Below are 20,446 nucleotides of genomic sequence, written 5' to 3' on the forward strand. Positions count from 1 at the left end.
AATAATGGCTCGATGGGGTCCTTGCTCAGTGGATCTGTTTGCATCCAGATGGAATGCCCACTTACCTCTGTATTTCAGCTGGCACCCGGATCCGGGAGCATCAGCAGTAGATGCATTTCTCCAGAATTGGGAACCGCATCTAGGATATGCATTTCCCCCCTTCCTTCTTATCCCGAGGGTTTCGGCTCAAGTTCGCTGCCAGAGAGCGACAGTGGTTCTGATAACCCCACTGTGGAGATCCCAGGCGTGGTTTCCGACTCTACTGGAACTCTCATGCGAGTCTCCAATCCGCCTTCCGGTCTTTCCCTCGATTCTCCGAGATCCAGCAGGTGTATTCCATCCCCTGGTTCTCCAAGGCCACTTATCTCTGGTGGCATGGAAGATTTCAGGTCTCGCTGGCAGGATCGCCAACTTTCACAGGAAGCTAAGAAGTTCATTGCACAGGCCTGGGCACCTGGGACAGGTAAGCGGTATAGGTACGCATGGAATAGATGGTCTCGCTGGTGTATGGACAAACATTTCGATCCCATGGGGGCCCGTGTTACTGACATCATGAATTTTCTTGCAGAATTAGCGGAGTCAGGTTTTGCTTACTGTACGATAAACTCTTTTAGATCAGCCATCTCAGCGGGTCATCCTCCTCTTGACAATCCACCCGATCGGAGAACATCCTTGGATATGTAAACTTCTTAAAGGTATTAGACTTTCCAGACTTCCGCAACCTAGGTATACGGAACTCTGGGACATCAACCTAGTTCTTAATTTATTATCCTCGTGGCAGGACAATCAATACCTGTCAAGGAAAGAGTTGTCAGCAAAACTGGCCATTCTTTTATGCCTCATTTCATGTAAAAGGGTATCGGTTGTTCGAGCCTTGGATATCTCGGCTAGAGATTTTTCTCCAGAAGGAGTAACTTTTACGATTTCTAGAAGAACTAAGAATAATACAAGGTCAGTATCTTACCCCACTTTCCCTAGCGCTCCTAAGTTATGTGTATTACGCTGCCTCAAAGCCTACGAGGACGTAACAACGGAACTTAGACCTCCGGGTGAGAATCAACTACTAATTTCATTGAAGAAACCTTTTAAGGCAGTCTCATCCCCCTCCATTGCCAGGTGGGTTAGATGGATTTTATCTGAAGCAGGTATCAATGTACAAGTGTCCGGTGCTCACTCTGCTCGGGTTGCCACGGCCTCGAAAGCCATCCAAGTTGGTGGCAGGCTGGAAGACATTATGAATGCAGCAGATTGGTCTTCCGAATCTACTTTTAAAAAGTTTTATTTTAAACCGATACATGATGCAGCATCTCTGGTGGTAAGTAAGCTTTGAACTTGCATAATCCTCGCCTCCAGTCCTGACATAGAATGCGAAATTTCCTAGCTATCGTGAAGGAAAGTTTCAATTCTATTAAGGACACGGAGGCGAGGATTATCCCACCCAACACTGGACACGTGTTTTTCCCACCCGAACTTTTACGTCTCCTCGTACTGAGGTGGTATATATATATATTTTACATATATGCATAACCGTATGTTTTCCTTAAAGGTTTTAAGGGTTAAATTAATTCTGCATTGGTTGTACTTTTCTCTTGCCTTGTATTTTCTTTGCAATATCTAAGATCTCATAGACCATACAGGCTATTTTGGTTTTGCTTGATGTTTAGCATAGTTATTCCATCTACTTTAATCTCTCATATCTACCCATAGGATCTGAGGCAACGGCCACTTGAGACATCTATAATTCCTTTTGCAGGGAAGTCGAGGAAGATTGACAGGCTCGAGGATATTTATACTGCCGGCAAGAGTGGATCCTCATTGGACGATGGTTACCATGGTCGCAGTCTTGTGGAACTCATAGCCGTTTTTTGTTTCTTTTGTTTAACTTTGAACTTGCTGTTGAATAAAGAGTGAAGAAAGATATGCATAATCCTCGCCTCCATGTCCTTAATAGAATTGAAACTTTCCTTCACGATAGCTAGGAAATTTTGCATTCTGTTCGCTTCTTCACACAAACTCTCCTGCATTGGCTATTCATGTTGGGAAATATACCCATCATGAGGAAAGGTACTGAAGATACATTATTTTATTTGATGTCTCACCTGCCTTGTATGCTACGCACCAGTTTCGTTATATTGCTCCAAATTCTAACCCATTCCTTTTGTTATGCCAACCCCTTTTCCTATTTCTTCTTGTAGGGCCAAGTATGTTTCTTCTGAAAGGTTTTCTGTCTCCGATGCATGGATGAGATCAGCACCTTACTGGAATCGTAGGTAGGGAATAGCTCCTCCTTTCAGGGATCAAGTCCCTGATACTCGCATGCCTATTTACCAGGTGCAAGGCCTAGTGTCTTAGCTGGCAATAGTGGAGTCTTTCTCCCTCGGTTACACTGAACAGGCTTTCACTGGGTAAATGATTTAATTGATCGCCCGTAAGTAGATCCCGTAGGATTTATGCAGTCACCCTGCTTCCACGTGGCATATTGCCTATGTTACATGCCCGAGTTCAATTCTGGATTGTGTAACACTGGCGTGAATGGGGCAGATGGGGGCGTGAATGGGGCAAATGGGGGCGTGATCAGTGGGGATTTCGTCGGGGGTCTCCTGTCTCTATAAGGGGTCTCTTTATGTCATGTGATGGAATTTAAGCTGCTGATGACTAATAGGATAACATATTTTTGAGTTGGAAGACGTCGCAATAAGTACTGATATTATTTATGATGCAATGTTCCTTATTCTAAATGATGGTGTAAAAACAAACTGGGGGATCATTAGAACATCCTTTGATGTCCATGCTGCCAAAGATTGGGTTGTTCTTACTTCACCTGACAGCCTTGATAACGGGGTTGTCTGTCACTGAAGCAAAGGCTGTGACGAAATATAGCATATGACATTTGTCAAGGAGAAGCGACGGGGATGAATTAAGCCACGTGATACAAAGCCACGCTCTGCAAATGGGAAATTAAATTGTGTTTAAGTGAATCACAACAAAACTCTATAAATTTGACACTTTGCATTTTTATTCTTTACAAAGTAACGTCTTCCGTGACATGTAATACAACAGACCTGTCTTATATAAGGAATAAATACACTGTTTAAAGTTCTTTCCAGGACCCTAACTGGCCTATTAACCATATAGACACTTAGTACGCATGGTAAGTAATGTATCTATCTCTTGTATGGGTTGCTATTATAGAAGTGGCATTTGTAGCCGTTTGATACTTTTACGCTCCTTTTAGTTTTTTAATGCACTGTTTCATTTTTGAATTTTAAATAATTAACTTTAACAGCGCTGTTGTCAATGTAAATGTGCATTGGTCTCTCACAGGAGAAGAGTGAAGACAGGACAGAGGTTCCCAGAAAACAGGTGGAGAGAGCAAAGATGAAGGATCGACCATTCCTGCCCCGGCGCCTCCGTAAGCTCAAACACGGTTCCATTTTGTAAGTGTCTGCCAGTGACACTAACTGGAGGTTTTCTTCACAGGTGTATCATCGCAAAAAGGCCTAAAAAAAATATATATTTTTTTTTTTTTAACTGGCAATGCCCTTCGGGATACTGTGGTGAAAGCATCAACAGTGAGCACATGTGGTTCCAAGCCAGATTGGAGTAAATTATCCAGTACTCGTTTTATTCTTTCCGTTTTGGTACTTGTACTACCCACTGACTAAAGTGAAGGCAATTCTATCAGTAAATACTGGTCCACTATAGTGGCATAAGTGGTAGGTTGTGTTTTTTCAACCACTGTGCAACCCTACTGAATTACTGGAGCCATCTGGCTTATTTTGGGGTTGATTGAACCTGTAAAAGAAGAGAAAACCAGAAGCTCCAGGAAGGAAACAGGGGGGCGCAGGAGCGTTCTTGGGTGGTGTCAACACAACGGTCGCACTTCCAGGCTTTGGTGCTGGAACAATTTTCAGAGCCGGGGTGCTGCCATCAGGGTTACATTACTTAAGTGCTAGGTATTGTGAAAATTCAAGTGCCAGAGGGAAAACCAAGGGTAGCAAATGAGCTACACCCATTCAGAAGGAGAGTGATAAGGGTATGGTATGCCAGCAGGGGTGCATTTTGGTGCACAATGTCACAATTATGTTACTAAAGCATGAAGCAGTAGTGCACTGTCATTTACAGACTGCATATTTCCAACTGAAATGATCACTATATTTGCACAGACATGTAGCTTTGTTGATAAAACTAAATTGTGCACAACGTGTAGAATTAGTGTTTTTCAGCAAATAATTATAATTTACACATAATCAAGCAAGGTGCCTTGATCCTATTAATATGCTACATTTGTGTTCTAACTCCTGATATATTTTGAAATATGTGTGCAGTTTATTTACAGGTCTTTAAATGTTGTTGTATGTGAGGGAAAAAAATGCATCCTACAAACTTTCTTTTCAAACCAGAAAGATTGTCACATTGTTCACTTTACAAAATCCTCTCACTTTGAAGTCAGAGAAAGAGAAGTAAACACCAGTCTCTGTGTTAAAAGAATAAGTAACAATGTGTCAGAAATGAGAGTCTGACATTTGACTTCTGTCTTTAAACACAGAGCAAATGCAACAAGATAAAAAAAAACCTTGAAGGCATCTTGATTGCTCGTTCACCTTCTGAACTCCAACATCGTTATTTTAGGGTGCTTCAGCACCCCCAACACTCCTACTTCCAGTGGCTGTTCTCTCAGGCAGCAGCTGCCTGTGCAATACCCTTTCAGGGAGCAAAAATGAAGCTGGACAGGCAATGGGGATTGTAGGGCAGAGCCCCAGGCACAAAAACCCATAGAGAAGCTGGTCAGCCTTTTTGCTCATTTGACCTCACAGTTGTCTTCCTCCTTCACGCCAGGAAGTTTTGTTTTATGTCTAAAGTCATGTGACCTCCTCTGATGTCATCATGGGACCAAGAAACACATCATTTCCAGTGATGTATCATTAGGCTATCTGTTGGTTTAAAAATGTTGACAATCCTAACTCTTTACAGTTCCAAACTATTGAAGTATGACAGAACTGTATTTAGATGTTCCCCGGGCCCTGTCAGTTGTAACTAGGGAAGGGACATTTTAAATTTACATCCTGGGGTCAAGCAGTTAAATTGTCCCTCTAATATGCTGAACCAAACATTTAGCTTACCATCTGTGCCTGCTTTTGCTTCGTCTCCGTTTATGTCCTCTCCCTGGAAGCTGAGCTTCGCCTGGTCTTCACCTGTGCCATTGACAGCAGATATCTGGCAGTTTTTGTGTAAAAGCTGTGCAGAAAAAAAACACAGTATAATTGAGTATGTGGTACCCTGAACGTCAACTACTTCCACAGAGCATCTCCAAAATACATTGTGTATAAGGCGACATTAGTGTCATGATTTGAGGTATAGAAGAACAGTCTGGTTTGTAAGCTTGAAAACATTTTTTTGAATTGTCACTCCTTATCTCTACTGGGATGAACGTCAGCATAACAATAGTTTTTGTACTCAATATTGATTTTGAATTTTAGCTCTTGAAATGCCAATTGCACTTTACTCATTAGCAAGAAATCACAAGGAGTGGTTGCTGGATATACTGCACAGGGATGTGGGCCAATTGGACTTACACCTGAAAATCATCTACCACAGTTGAACCACATGTACTGAATGTTATAAATTTATATTTAACATAGAAAACAAAACTAGTTGCAGAAAGTTCTAAGAAATCAATTTTCCCTGTCACATTAACATTCCCAGGTTGTACAGTGGCTCTTGATTATTTGCAGAAGCTAGGTCCCAATGCGTGTACTGTATACATATCCAAACTACTAACCTGCAGTAGTACATCCCCACAGAGTGGCACAATATCACCGGAACACCACTTTTCTAAAATGCCTTTTTCATCCAACAGTCAAGGATTGTGGGGTTGAAGTCTTGGTGGTCGTCCTCTTCAACCCCATGGACTAAGGCACCTAATCTCAATTACTTGTAATGCAGCAGTATTAATACAATTAGACCAGGAGAGCCTGTTTCGGTGCCCCCTTGAAAATTGTGTGTTACAATCATAATCAAGGCGTTAGCTGCTTGGATATCACCTTCAGTGTGTACGCATTGCATGGGCACAAAGTTAGCACATTTACATTGGTAAGGTTCTCCTCTTTTTGGACAGGAATGTGGTCTTATGCAAATAAGGGGGCATATTTTTGCACACCATGGAGGTTATTAATGCATGTGTATCTGCAAACAAAAAGAAAAAAGAAAAGAGTTTGCACACATTTTCACGTTAGTATGCCTTGCCCTGAGAGTCTGTTTAGCGGGAAGAAGGAAGTCCCAGGATCACAGACACACCAGCCAGCTGACCCGTTCTTCCTCCCTAGAAAGGAGTTTCTTTATCCCTTTAAAAAAAAAAGAAAGACTGTGGTTGCTGCTGCTTCAAGCATTTGTACTGCCTGCTTTAGTACTACTTCTGAGAGATATCCTATTTTATTAATTTATTAGTGACATAGAAGTTAGCATATGGTGACTAACGTTTAAAAGACTAACAGAGAAAATAACCCGAGTTGTAAAGTATGCATGTTTGAATTATGGTGGACCATGTGGCCACAATTTGTATTATGCATCATGTTTCAACATGAAAGATTTTGCATTCATGAAGTACTGAAATGATTTAACATTAAGAGTGTTCTTATTAAGATGCAGATGAAGAATGAAAGTATTACATGAATATGAAATATTTGTACTTATATTGAATTAAAAGGAATTGTATTAATGAGTGTTACATGCGTGCAGAAAAATAAATGCATGTTTAAAATTATTCTAACAAATTACAAATAATGGTTGCAATTAAATATTTGCTTTGCGTATTCAAATTGAATTGTAAGGTGTGCAATAGGATAATTAATGTATTAATTTGTGTCAAGGTTTTCCTAGCTCGACTAGGCCTGAGAGATTCATTTTGCAGCAGGAATGGAAAATCACTTCTTTATTCTGTTCCCTCTGACCTGAATTCTTTTTCTAGGCTGTCAATGTGATGTTGAATGTCCTATTGTATGGAAGGCGCAGAACACGTTTGTTAATAACAATGTTGCATTATTTGTTATAGCTGTCGAACAAGACAGGAAACTTATGATTCTCATGAAAATGTTATTAGTTCATTTAGTGTGCTGTGAGAGAGGAACTCGATGTTGCAAGAAGTTAGATAATGTAATATTTTGTAGGAACTGTGTGAAATCATTGAATTGACAATGCACTTTTGCTGAGAAAATCCAGAATAGTTGCAAATTTGATGGTGCCATCAACAGCCATTGGACACTAAATTGGAAGCCTGAAATGAGCCTACTTGAAGAACCAATTAATGGATTGTGCATATTTTAATTAGTGAGAGACTTTGAAACTTGGAGTTGGTCTGCTCTTGCCTCAAAGCTGTTCAGAACCTTGTCAGAGTCTGTCTATTCTAGTTTAAGTTTGCTGTCACCCGCTGTTTCCGAAGTCTTCAGATGAGTTTTCTCATCTTAGTCTTAATTACCCTATTCTGTAATGCTGTTCAGTACTAATAATTCTGAACTACTTGTCTTTCCTATGTGCAGCCCGTGTTCGGCAATGTCCTGATGCTGCTGACAACTGACGCCGGAAGACAGTGACCGTCCTGCCTGCTGAAACATTGCTATCTGCTGTCCCATGAGGATAGGTATAACTAGATGTTCCTTTTCAGTTAGATAATTACATCAGTGTATTTTTATAGAGAGTTGCCCTAGCTAGATGTTTTCCAAATTATTTGTCTTTCTTTTATTTTTGTTTTTGCCCGCGTGTCTTAGTCCATTCCCACACATGCAAGTCTAAATTTGTGTTAGTGATAGGGATGGCCAAGCCCTGAAACCTGAAAGTTAAACCTGTATTTTGATGACTTACTAAAGTCACCATCATCTGTTTTGTAATCAAATGGTAATGTGCATAATGTGTTGTTACTAATCTATGTTATTCTTTTGGAGTGTTTAACAGTGTTGATGTTTAGTAGGTTGAATCTTTTTAGACGTTTCAGTCAGCCTAGGGTCTTCATGTATGTTTAGAACTTAGTTTTGTGCACCATATATGTGACATTGATTTTGGGATTGTAATAAAGTTTTGAAACTTTATTCAGTTTGGAGTCTGATTTTGTGTTAAATTGTTGATGGTGTCTAGAATGTTTATGGTATAATGTCATTGATTTGTGATTGAATGATTCTGACTACTACACTCTTTGCCAAGGACAAAGATCTAGTCCACCTTTATAGGTGAGAATAGTGATAGTGTCTCACCTGTGCGTTTGTGGTTTCTGAATCCAAAGCGGGGAGAAATTCTTCCTTGCACAATGCACCAACACTTCTTTTAGTTACCACATTATAGAAATACAAAATCGAACTTTTTAAAGGGGTTAAACAACCCCAGATATGCATCTGACACCTGTGAACCGAGGAGCACATCAGAGCCTTGGTTCATTCATTAATGTAGCTGCAAGATGGGAAAAGGGTGCCCTAGTGACGTGTTGCCACCAAGCCAACCTTGCTGCAGATCTTACAGAGATGGGGTTGTCCCTTCAATAAGCTGGCCCCATGACAGTAAAAGGGCTGTCCTGGTGACAGCAAACCACTTTTTCACCCTACACTATTTTGTGTTGGTTCCTAGCAAAGTGCTGAATGTAGCTGAGAAGCTGCCTCCAAGCACCGGGAGAAGGAATGAAGAGAAACCTTGTGAACAGAATGAGCTTCTACAAAACACTCACACCATGCTGACTGGCAGAGCGGGTAGTGCATAATGGGTACCAAACCTGAGACGTCTGACTAGCTGGACATAATTAATGGTCTGCATATGAGGCTAACGAGGGGCATGAGATGTTAGGTGAGGACTAGAGAGCAATGAAGTGGATGAGAGGAGATAGACATGGGGTGGGGCACCTACAATGGCTTGAAACAATGTAATGGATGTTATCTGGCAAAGTTAAATGTATTACCATGGCATATTCTGTAGGTCTATACCTTTGAAAGATGACTCGGTTTTCCGTTCACAAATCGGACTTCAAAATATCACTATAATAGATATATGATGAATTTAGACTTTATTAGCTTTCAACAAGTGTTTGTCTAATACATGAGGTTAAAATCACACACAAAAAATATAAAAAAACAGCATTAGTTATCAAACAACACACCAAAAATGAGAAACGAGGATATAAAAACAAAGCTATAATCCATCATTCCATGCATTTCGGTTTCAAATAAGTCTTATTGAAGCTATAAGGGATGCATCAAGTGAACCTCCCCTATCAGGTTCTACAGATCTTACATTCAGTCACTGAATTAAAATCAATACAGCCCTCTCATGGAGTAGTAGAGCCGTCAAGCTGTCACATACTCGACGACGGTATCTCATCTAATACTTAATACTATCATTTCTGTTTTAATTCAGATACTTGTAGTTGTTTGTTCTCATTCTAAATGCGGGACTACGAGACCAGAATGCAAAGGAATACTTTAACTGGACGAACCAGAGAGGGAATATAAAAGACAGAGAACAAAAAAAACATCAAGAGAATGAGCAGGAGTGAGCTTTAGAGAGCGAGATAAAAAGTGATATTTTGCAAAACAAGTCAAAGTGCCACAGTTCATTCTATTGAGTTGGTAATTAAGGTAGCGCTTTCAGGTTCCCCAAGGCCCTGCGCGCTTCACGCATCGGCCTTGGAACTTGAAAGGTTTGCGAAGGCAGGCTGTCCCCTGCACCTCTAAGTAAGCATAACTGTTCCAACACAGTCAACAGGATAACCACAAACCACATCTCCTACCTAGATCAGGGCATGAGTGAAGGGTAGGTAGGACCAGGTCCTGCAATTTTCTGTGTTTTTGTACCCAGGTACCTCGTATCTGCACCCTGTTCCCTAGGTCGAACATAATAACAGTTCCTTCGGCCACCGGTACTTTTAAGTCACCTGTGGCCCCAAGTATCGGAGTCACTAGCTAAATCAGTCCTGTATATTTATTCGCATTTTTGTGTTTTTAGTCCTACATGCAGTGGGGAAACTAAAACTACAAGTACTAGAAGGCAAAAAGGTAAAAAGAAAAACAGAGCTCACGCTCACACCTGAGTTACGACAACCTTTTAGTGACAGACTCCGCAGGAAGGGTGTCCCATACAGTTATGTAGCTCACCACTTTGTGTGTATTCCTTTAACCGTCCACTTCTCCCAAGGCACTTTACACAACACGTAACACGTCCTGAGGTGGCAGACTGCCATCAGGTGTCGTCGAGATTAATCCACTCCGCTCTCAGAGCTCAGACACACATTTACCCCAGATGTGGATTGTGTGGTCGGTGCTAATTCAGTAAATTGAGTTCTGATGTGCGCCATTTCCCTTGCTCACAGCAGGCTGGCACCAGCTAGCAAATGGAACAGATCCTATTGTTGGTTGGGGGGGTGGAATCGGGAGTTAACGAAATGCATCCCTCCCCCTCTCAAAAGCACTCTTTAACGGCCTTCTGGTCGGGGGTGAGCTCCCCTACGGCTCCTCTGTCTGCAGTAGTGCTGCACAGCAGTTAATTTCAGGGTCCACGTCACAAGTCAGCCATAAATGCAAATTAAAAGAAAAAAAGATGTAACGACATTCCCGAAAAAATTAAGTTTTAGCACCCCATCATGTCATCCTACGAAGTGTTTTTTTTTTTTAATACAAAGAAATGAGCGCTCCAAAGCGGTGCCAAGGCTACATAAGAAAATTAAAAATTAAACACATAAATGCATAATGTTCGGCTTTGCAAAGGTCGAGAAACAGAGAAACAAGTTATATTATATGCGAATCTATGGGAGAAAAGACGGACGGGAGTCGCGTATGAACGTGAACATCACTGTGGCGTGGAAAGCATATACTTGGGAACTTGCGTTCTTTGCGCTCGTCTCCGCCTATCCACTGATGAGTAAATGCGCGAACTGGAACTGCATAGGAGTAACAAAAAGGAATCAATAGGCACAGGGAGCGTTAAAAGCAGGTCCAAGCGCTCATATGTTTTTTTAGCATATTGATAAGGGTTTCCTAACTTCGAATTAGCTACAAGCCTACGCCAAAATGTAACATCATGCTAAAGTGAGGTTCAGGCCTGGGTGTATGGACGCGCTATGGGGGTGTTGAGCTCTGCAGTCTGCAGCAATATCGGTGTGGGGTGAGCGGCGCAGCAGAATTAGGAGAACTAGCAGGTTATTTGAGGGAGGGGGATGGCTAAATCGGAGTACTGAGGCCCAATTTCCTGTATTACCACATTTCCTAATTTCCTGTAATACCACCGTTTCAAAACAAGTCCTAAATCATAAGGCGGAACGCCATCATGCTCCAAAGTTGCTTAATTCACTGCCAATGAAATAAAGACTCAGTGGGGTAACAATTATCTGCCTTCTCTTTCGTTCTCTCCCCACTTAAAAAGAGGAATTTCTCATACTAAGGGGACATCTCCTAGCCCCTTCTGCACCCAGTCAACAGCACTGGATTCATCCCCACCTCCTCCTTCCACCCGACAACTGCCACTTTCCAACAATGAGACACAACTTTGTGTTTGGTTAGAGATGGCAAAAACATCTCAGGATGTGTTTTATTTACACATTTAAACGCAATAAAAACATTTTTTTGTAACTTTTCTGTCACAGCACAATTCTAAGTTTTACATGATTTTACATTGCTCCTCATGTTTTATACATAGAGTCACCTAACCCCTCTACCACCGAGCAAATAGCTTTTGTGAGCTCATGGTTGACCTGTACTTGGATCACCCTTGCCCAATTAGGGACTATTACTCACATGAAAATCTCTGTGTTTCACTTAAACACTGTTTCTGTGAGATAGCGGATCTTAACTCAATGTGGAAGGCCTGCTGGCCCCAGAGCACTTGCATCTCAGGCATCCCAACATCCCCTGGAGAGCCAGCCTGCGCAACCAGGCCATGCGTTGGTCCCCTAGCGCAGACGGCATCCTCCAACCCCGGAAGTGCCAGTGTCCCAATGCGTGTGTGCTAGGTTAGGCTATGGGCCGTGGAAGCAACCATTACAATGCCTATAATTGCATCTTCTCTACTGAATGCTGCAAGCACACCAATTTGTGGTCACACTGACACTGATCATATTGTGAGTGTATTACTTAGTGACTTGTATGGGTGACCTGAAAATCCCTACCAACCATGAACTCACCCCGTCACAGGCCAGCATGGAAACACTAACCACGTGTCCCCCTACCCTCCACCATTCGCAAGACACATTGGCAGCAAAAGCACAAAGGTTATTCATAAACATGGAATTACCCTCAGGAGATAAATGCACCCAGTCACAGAGAAAAAAACGCACCCCCATAATACAGCCGTAGGGGATACAATCCAACCTAGATGATCTCAGCAACTCCGAGAGCCACCTGTTCAGGCACTTAACTGATTCCCAGTGCCTGCACAGAATGCCCCCTGCACAGGGGCTCCCTAGGCACCATATAAGACCAAGCAATGAAGGCTTCCGGGAAACATCTAGTAAGCCACATGACCTCACACACAATAGCCTCAAATAGGTAGGTCTGGGCGTCCGATTTGAGCTAAATCATTACCCCCAAGGTGTAGGAACACTAGAAGCGGAGGCGGAAGCTATCTTTGAACTAGCTTGTCCACCGTTGACCAGAGGTCAGCTGCCTTGAGCCTTTCTTGACCATACTACCTCATATGGAAACCAATAGCCTTAGCACACGTCAAAAAATCATCAGACCAGTGTGCCTTCCGGGCCCTCCGGATGAAAGAGTGGCCAAACACCCACATCTCTGGATTGGGCATAACAGCTACATGCACAGAGAAAGGGAAGGAAGAGAAACACTGTTTGATGTCAGATCATATGCAAACTCTCATAGCGCCTGTAGCACTCAGACCACCATCTCCGAATCCTTTGAACCGCTGTCTGTCCAGACCCGCATCAGCAGCGCACGTTGCTGCCCCAATGTGGAACAAATGGGAGCTGAAAACACATGAGTCAACCCCAGTTGCCACTAGCGTGATCCCTAGGATCCTAGAGAATTGGTAAGTAGAGAGGGGGAGCCATCAGCATGCAGAGACAGGGCTGTGTCCGAACCTCGTGGCCTTAGCCCAAATTAATCAGGAAGAGACTGAGCCGGACAGCACTGGGAGCCTGAAGCCCTGTGTAAAACTATACGTTCACCCCTGTCCTAGTGGTCTATTTTTGAGGGCAGCAAGGTAACCACCAATGACCCCCTCCTTCCCCAACTGGGCCAGCCTATCTGCTCGAATTATATGCCGTCATATATGTTTTTCTTAGACTGTGTGATTTATAGCCTGACCCAGAAGGCCCCGTAAAAGGCTAAGCAAAAGGCTGTGTTAAACAGGGGTGCCTCAAAATGCGAATGGCAAACACCCGGCAACTTTGAAACTAGGACAACCAGTCTCTGCACATCAGTTGGTCTTCTTGTGTCTTTGTGCCCCCGCTCGAGCTTCTGCCAACACTCTAGAGCTTTCTTGATAAGAAATGAAGAGGCTTAGTCTTCGCATCCAGCTTTGCAAAAGAAAAAGAGAGCAGCCAAATGCTTCTTCGATCAGCCTCCCTCCCTCAGTTTAGCTAACAAAACACCACCCAGGAGGAGTGTGCAAAGGCTCTTCCCCCTCCACCCAGACTCAAAAACTCCAGGTATCTCCAGAATGCCCTATCATTGGCTCTCCTCGACATAGGGGCTAAGCTGGTTGCCACAAGGCCTGCCATGACTGGGCACAAAGCCTCCAGAGATGGTCCGGGAATGGTGTGGGATGCGCTGCTGCCTCTGGGTGGTAAAGCCTGAAATCCTTCAAATTTAGGCAAGACAAAGTGCCAGCAGAGTTACTGAGTACCCCCAGGATATGCTTAGCCTTAAATGTAATATTAGTTACTAGGAACAACAATATTAGCTCCTTGAGTAATCTTAGAACCATACATCAGCTCGCTTTCTGTTGATCTATAGTCTCCACCACCACCAGGTTGTCAGACCAAATCATTACAGGACGGCTGCAGTTGTGCACTCCAGATCATCAGGGCAACAGTTATTGGGAATAGGTCCAAGAAAGCTAAATTTCTCACTAAGCCTCCCTGGCGCCACTCAACCTGCCACTGCTTCACACACCAGTAGCTACCAATTATTGCACCAAAACTTATGCTCCTGGCTGCATCTGTGAAATCAATCAATCAATCAGTATTTATAAAGCACAGCAAATCACCCGTGAGGCTTCAAGGCACTAGAGTTGCTAGCTGCTTCACAGTGCTCTGTTTATTCGAACAGCCATGTCTTGAGTCTTTCTGCAATGCAAAAAAAATGCCTCAACGAAGCGAGGGGGAGCAATTCCTAAGGACAAACACTAGTGCCCCCATCACCAGGCAAAATAACCAAAACCACCAGTCCAAAGAGGATCTTGGCTGTACAAACAGGAAGCCAGGAAAAGGCAATGGGGGCCAAGCACTCATATAATTGTGCTGATTTGTCCCCAGGAAGGAAAATGAGTAGGTGGGAGTTCGGGCGTAGGCTTTGAAGCCAAAGCCTACAGGCGAACGAGGACCACCAGGCAAGTCTCTGGTCCAGAGGGAACTCAGGAGAAGACAAAACGGGAACAAGCGCTCACTTGAATGCCCTAATCGGCCTGTCTAAAAATGCCCAAGGAAGCAGGATGGGAAATTAAAAGGCAACCTGCCGGAGGCTGCACCTGAAGAACTGCCAAACAACATGGGCACTGCACACACGGGAACGGGAAGAGAGCAGGGAGCGCCCGGGCGCCAAGGCAAGTTGGAATTAAAGCAGGATGGTGCCAAGAAAGATGAGGATTGCAGTGCAGTGCAGTGCTGGGCGGTCCCCTGGGCAAGATGTGGCAGCGAAGACAAGACTGAGCCCTAATCTTGCTCACTTTTTAAACTGCAACTCGCTGCCCCTCCCTCCGCAATTATGAGACACGCAATCCAAAAGGATTCCGTGATACTACAAATTTAGTGTGCCACACCCCCAACCGTGGGGAAGTCTCCTTGTGGCCCGCCACTCTGCAATGGCGCCCTGTCCCTCCATGGCCTCCCATATCCAGTGGCCTGCCCCATTCGGGGCATGCCTTGAGACATTCTGGAGTAAACAATGCTTCATCCTACCCAAGGAAAACATACGTCAGAACAATTAGGTAGAGGATCCACTGTAACACAGTTATTAGGCCATATGTTGCAGGCTGAGAGGACAACAGCCCCTTCTATGAACAACCATTCACCAACTACCTCAGCTGTTTCTAATTTTCCTGCTCTCTAACACATTAATTAAAATGAATTATGTTCTCTCTCCCAAGTATACCTGTGCCCCTGCGAGTACCACTAAACTAACCAGCACCACCTCTCCAAACCCAGTATTACTCCAGGCCATTTCTTCAAATGGTCTTGCTCTACCTGGAGCACGACCAATGGCACCTTCAGGACCAACGAGTACGATTAAACCTTAAGTATTTTCTACTAACACTGTAAAGTTTGGGGACGCCGCCTGCACAGCATGCAGTGAAAAGGCAATGTATTCCTAGCCTATGTAAAGAACTGAAATTCGTTCCTAAGAGTGTGGTCAGTAAAGCATACATCATATTCATTATTATTGTCAACACAGTGCTAAGATTTCCGAATGACTTCAGGCCATGCAGCTAGATGCTCGTTTCATCTCAACTGAACCAAAGGAGTGAGGTTCCAGATTACATATCGTTTGTAGAATTAAACGTTGGAATATGACATCCTTGATGACAAGGAGCCATTTGGTGGTCTTTACAATTGAACTCGACAGGGGTGCACTGTGGGTAATGACAGCTATGAAGATGAAAGGCAATATGCAGGCTGCGGGTTACAAAGAGAAGAGGTAGTGCAGCACTTCTACAGCACATTTTAAAATTTAATCACCACTAGCAAATCAATTTTGTTCCGTATGTACAGGGTTATTGTGAATAAATATACAAAGGTGTATGATCTAAAATGGTAATCAGTGTTACTGTTTGCTTACAACACTTGAAGACAAAACTGAAGTGAAATATTTGAAAATATTGGAAAAAAGTTTTTGTAGTTTTAATAAATGCACAAATTGCTAGGAATGTGGGAATAATTTATGGGTATAACATGTCTTGTAAAATATGTGCTTTTTAAATGACCGTGGGTTTACGCAACTGCGAAATGTTGCATACATACATATCACAATATGAAGCATGTTATAGTTATGACACAAACCGAAGGGTTTTCAAAACCACATTTTCAACAAATTATTTCATAATCAAATTATTTTCTATGATTTGCAGACCTAACATCCCGCACATAGATCTTGGATTTTACCCAATGAGAGAGATTGACAATGAAGAGATGCAAAGCCCCTAACGTCTATGTATTAATTATGTAGTGTAGGCAGCAAATAACTTTTTCACCACCCTGCTCTGACTGAGTTAAATACAATACTTTTTTTTTTCAAAACCAGAATACCAAATGGTGTACGACATCATTTAACTTACTTTGAAAAAAAAAAACATAGCTTCAAAACAGTCATGTCTTTTTAAGACAAAAAATGTGACAAAAAAAATATACACAAGGACAATGTATACTTTGACCCAAAAGAAACATCTTGGAGTTCTGGTGATGGGCAAAATATAGATTTATCTGCATTGTGGTTATCATCATGTTACCAGAGCCTTGGATGGCATGTTGTACCATAATACAGTTACTCATTATGCATCCCCAAATGATTACATACCTATTGTTATTGGACACACAGATGTTTTAAAACCCACATTTAAGAGGAGTTATGTCCTAGCAGTCAAGTATTTTCTATAGTTCCCAGGAATGACAATGAATGTGACTTACAAGTTACAGAACGTATAGCTGTCTACTCTGGGCCAATAGTACTGGGAAGGATCTCTGGTGACAATGAGGCTGAAAGCAGACTGGCATGTAAATAGCTACTTCATCTTGATTTTTCATTTATGTAGCACGTTACCCTGTTTGGTCTTTGTAGTGGATGTTTAATTTGTTTCAGTTACCATGACAAATATTTATTTGAATTGAAAACGTTGTTTTAAACTGGGAAGTTAAGTACTCTTCTCTAATGGTAAAACAACATTTGCATTTAAGTAGGTATGTGGGGTTTCATTGAACATGGTGTTCGTAGTTTTACAAAGTATATTGCAGCTATGTAGTTACCGCATCTTCCAGCTGCTCCTGTTAATAATGTTCAGCCAGCATGCGGATTGCTAAAAAGAATGCCTAGTTTATTCATGTTTATTGACCTAAGGACAGGGATTACGTTAAACGGTATATTTTGATGTTTTTTATTTTCTCAGTCATTGTCAAGCATATGACTAATGAGGTAATAAAAAAAAAATCAGACTAAGAATCTCAATTTCTAGCAAATGTTTGGGTAAAGTAAAAGCATAACAACTAAACTTCTAGGAAGCACGAAGTGATAACGAAATTATAAGAGACACCAAAAATTGATAACTCGGAGTAGTACTGATTTTATGTGACGGGCACAAGAAATAAAACGCATCAATTTACCAATAAGTGTCTGTTCTGGTACAATGTCTTAGAAACAGACCAGTAAAGCATCAAGTATATACTGAGTCAGTAAATCACATAAGAAATTACCACACTATGCGAAGTGTTACAACTTTTGGACTACTAGAACACCATTCAATTATGGAATTGGGCTCACTGTCCTAATAGCCTGTCTGCAATCGAGGCCACAATCAAAAGGCAGATTAGCCTCCGCTCACGAGAAGCAGAAATAAGGACCCTTCAGTAACGGGCCGTTCAAGCTCCTCTAATACCATCCCACAGATCCCACCCAAACGGCATGCATTTAAAACAAGCACTGGGAAACGCAGCTTAAAACTCATTGTGGGCAAGACTGGTGCCTCTCCCAATACGGGATCTGAACTGCGAATGGAGATCACTCAGGAACATCAAACTTTGTATGCTGTGAGACTATAAAAAGGAATCACTGACCCATCTTTTATGTTGCAACACAGCTCTACACAGTGTCCGTTGCAAACTCCTGAGCATTTTCTTACATCAAGGTGTACAAACTGTTGCAGAGGCCCTAAACCTCCTGTGTGCATTGGACAGTGTGTCAGACATGGCGAAATTTGGCCCATTCATGAATCAGGCATGGTCACTGTTAAAGAAGAAACTGCGGGAAACGGTACCAGCGCCGCCGGCTTACACTAATGCGTTTTAGCATAACTAGAGCGGTGCACCTCAGCAAGAGATATTTTATTTTTATACTGTAATAAATTAATATAACTATCGCCATGAAAGGACAATTGCATTGGCTATATTTTTTCACATGAGATTTTAAATAAATCATTTTTCTTTCTCTTTTTAACATTTTGTATGCTACTGTTCTTAATCGATCGCTGCTTTGATTTGCTTATAATGTTTTAAGTAATGGTTTTAAGTAATCATACAATAAATTAAATTCTTCAAACACGATTCAAGCCCTCCTGGCATTGAGGAAGATTAACTCCTGGCACATATTTCACTATCCCGGCATTTTTCAGAAACGAAGATGGCATAAAGTACCAGAGGTAAAGACTGCTCTGAAACTTAGCGTCAAAAAAGCTATTCAAAATCAGGGGCCACTCTAGGCAGTTTTTCATGTGAGGCGGGGAATACTCAAAGGGAAACACACCACTAGCATACACATTTGCAGCAAAATAGGTTTGGCTAAATAAGTGTACTCTGGTAAAGCCTTTTAGGGATCAGATTATACTAACAGTATCGCAGCTGAACTAGAAATTAAAAATTATTATCGATATCAGCAAGGAGTTTGGCTTGGAATGTTCTCCACCTAAAATGGAAAAACCTATATCACAAAGTTGTCTGCTTCCGTCACCAAACCCGACAATAAAATGTAGCACATTAATGTAACTTCTTGTTTTTTTTTTAGTGAACGAGATGTATGCAATGAAGCAGTCGACAAAACTCTGGTTTGCAAAGCCTACTCACTTTACTCCAGTAAACCTGTTAAAAAACCTTGAATATATATATGCCTAACACCGTCCCTTAAAAAAAAAATATATATATATATATATATGTATATTTTGGAGGAGACATTATGGTTGGAATTTCTTCAGAAACCTATCATGTTCTGATGTGTTTTTTGGACAGATGTATGTTTTTGAGTGCATTAAGGGGTGTGGAATTAAATAAAATGTATACGTCTCTATGGACAGGTTGCTTTATAAATCTATTTGTCCTGTAAAAAAAAAAATCCACTTGTCACTTTGGTGCCATGCACTGTGACAACAAATTATGTCAGCAATCTCATTACATAAGAGCTCTGGTAATAGCCTCTCTGATTATGCCAGGGTTCGAACTGCAGTACGGTTTGCATACTAAAATTTCCCTTATGTTGCCACCTTTCCACAGATCTACATTCTGGGGGCTGGAGGTAACAGTAAGCCATAGTTCCAGGGCTGGAATGCGCTTTTGAGTCTGTGCACACCTACTAACCTGCATGTTTTAGGACTTTTCACCAGCTCTTCTATAATCTTTTTCCCATACTTAGAAAGGTTGGAAATTTTAGTCCTGACAAGATTGAAATTTCTTCCAGCGTTGGGAAAAAAGTGACAAGAGAGAAAGTGAATTTGCAAACGCTGAATCTACACATGCATATTTACTCATGTTAAAATGCAGTTTACAAATATTTTTTAAGAGTACAATATTTCCTGGCCTACTTCTGTAAATTGTTGTGAATTAATGAAAACTGTAAATCTCCACAATGCAAGGACATAAACCATAGGTACACTTTGTGACTAAGAATTGGGCACCTAATTAGGTCTGGCGTTAACAAAGAAATTTTTAAAATAAAATTCTATTCCCATCTATTGGCTGACTTCACTGTTAGTGACAGCATTCTGCTCTTCCACAAGGAGCTTATGAGCACACAAAGTAGTTTTGTTTAGTGCCAGAAACTACTGTGGTAATGTTTGCTTTCTGAGATAAAAAAATATTTTTGCTTTTCGCCAATGTTTGTTATAATAGTAAGGGTCCGCAGCTCCCACAACAATAAGTATTACAAAAAGCATGTCAAAACAAGACAAACATTGACAAAACCAAAAGGCTGGTCACCAATGCCAGACATGTTTCCCATGATCTTGTCTGAACTGGCTACACTGATTTTTCATTAGGAATATTGTTTGGAAATACTAACGTTCTTAAACTAAATAATGCTTCAAAGAAATGGTGCCTAAAATTTCACAGTAGTCTTTCAAAACATTTTTTTCTAATAGCATGTTTTGTTAATATTTTATTTTGAAAGCAAAGAATCATCAATCTTGCTTTCAAGCTTCTGCGAATATTTGCATCTAATCAGAGAACATGCTGAGAGTATTTTTCATAGTCACATATTGTTAAACTTTGCAAATGTGTGGACACTTTTATACTGGAAGCACTGTCAGTGTTGCAGTCGGAGCTTACATTTCCTTA

The 20,446-nt window shown here is 41.6% G+C and overlaps 1 protein-coding gene across 1 annotated transcript in view; it reads right to left on the reverse strand.

The window, feature by feature from the left end:
* The window catches only part of AKAP12 (A-kinase anchoring protein 12), a 415,088-nt gene that overhangs the window by 79,005 nt on the left and 315,637 nt on the right, over positions 1–20,446 (reverse strand). Inside the window, exon 2 of the mRNA XM_069234286.1 lies at positions 5,124–5,238. Within this exon, the coding sequence (XP_069090387.1) occupies positions 5,124–5,238 (115 nt within the window). The remainder of the gene's footprint in view (positions 1–5,123; positions 5,239–20,446) is intronic.

Source organism: Pleurodeles waltl, chromosome 5 (assembly GCF_031143425.1).
Source record: "Pleurodeles waltl isolate 20211129_DDA chromosome 5, aPleWal1.hap1.20221129, whole genome shotgun sequence".
NCBI classification, from domain to species: Eukaryota; Metazoa; Chordata; class Amphibia; order Caudata; family Salamandridae; genus Pleurodeles; species Pleurodeles waltl.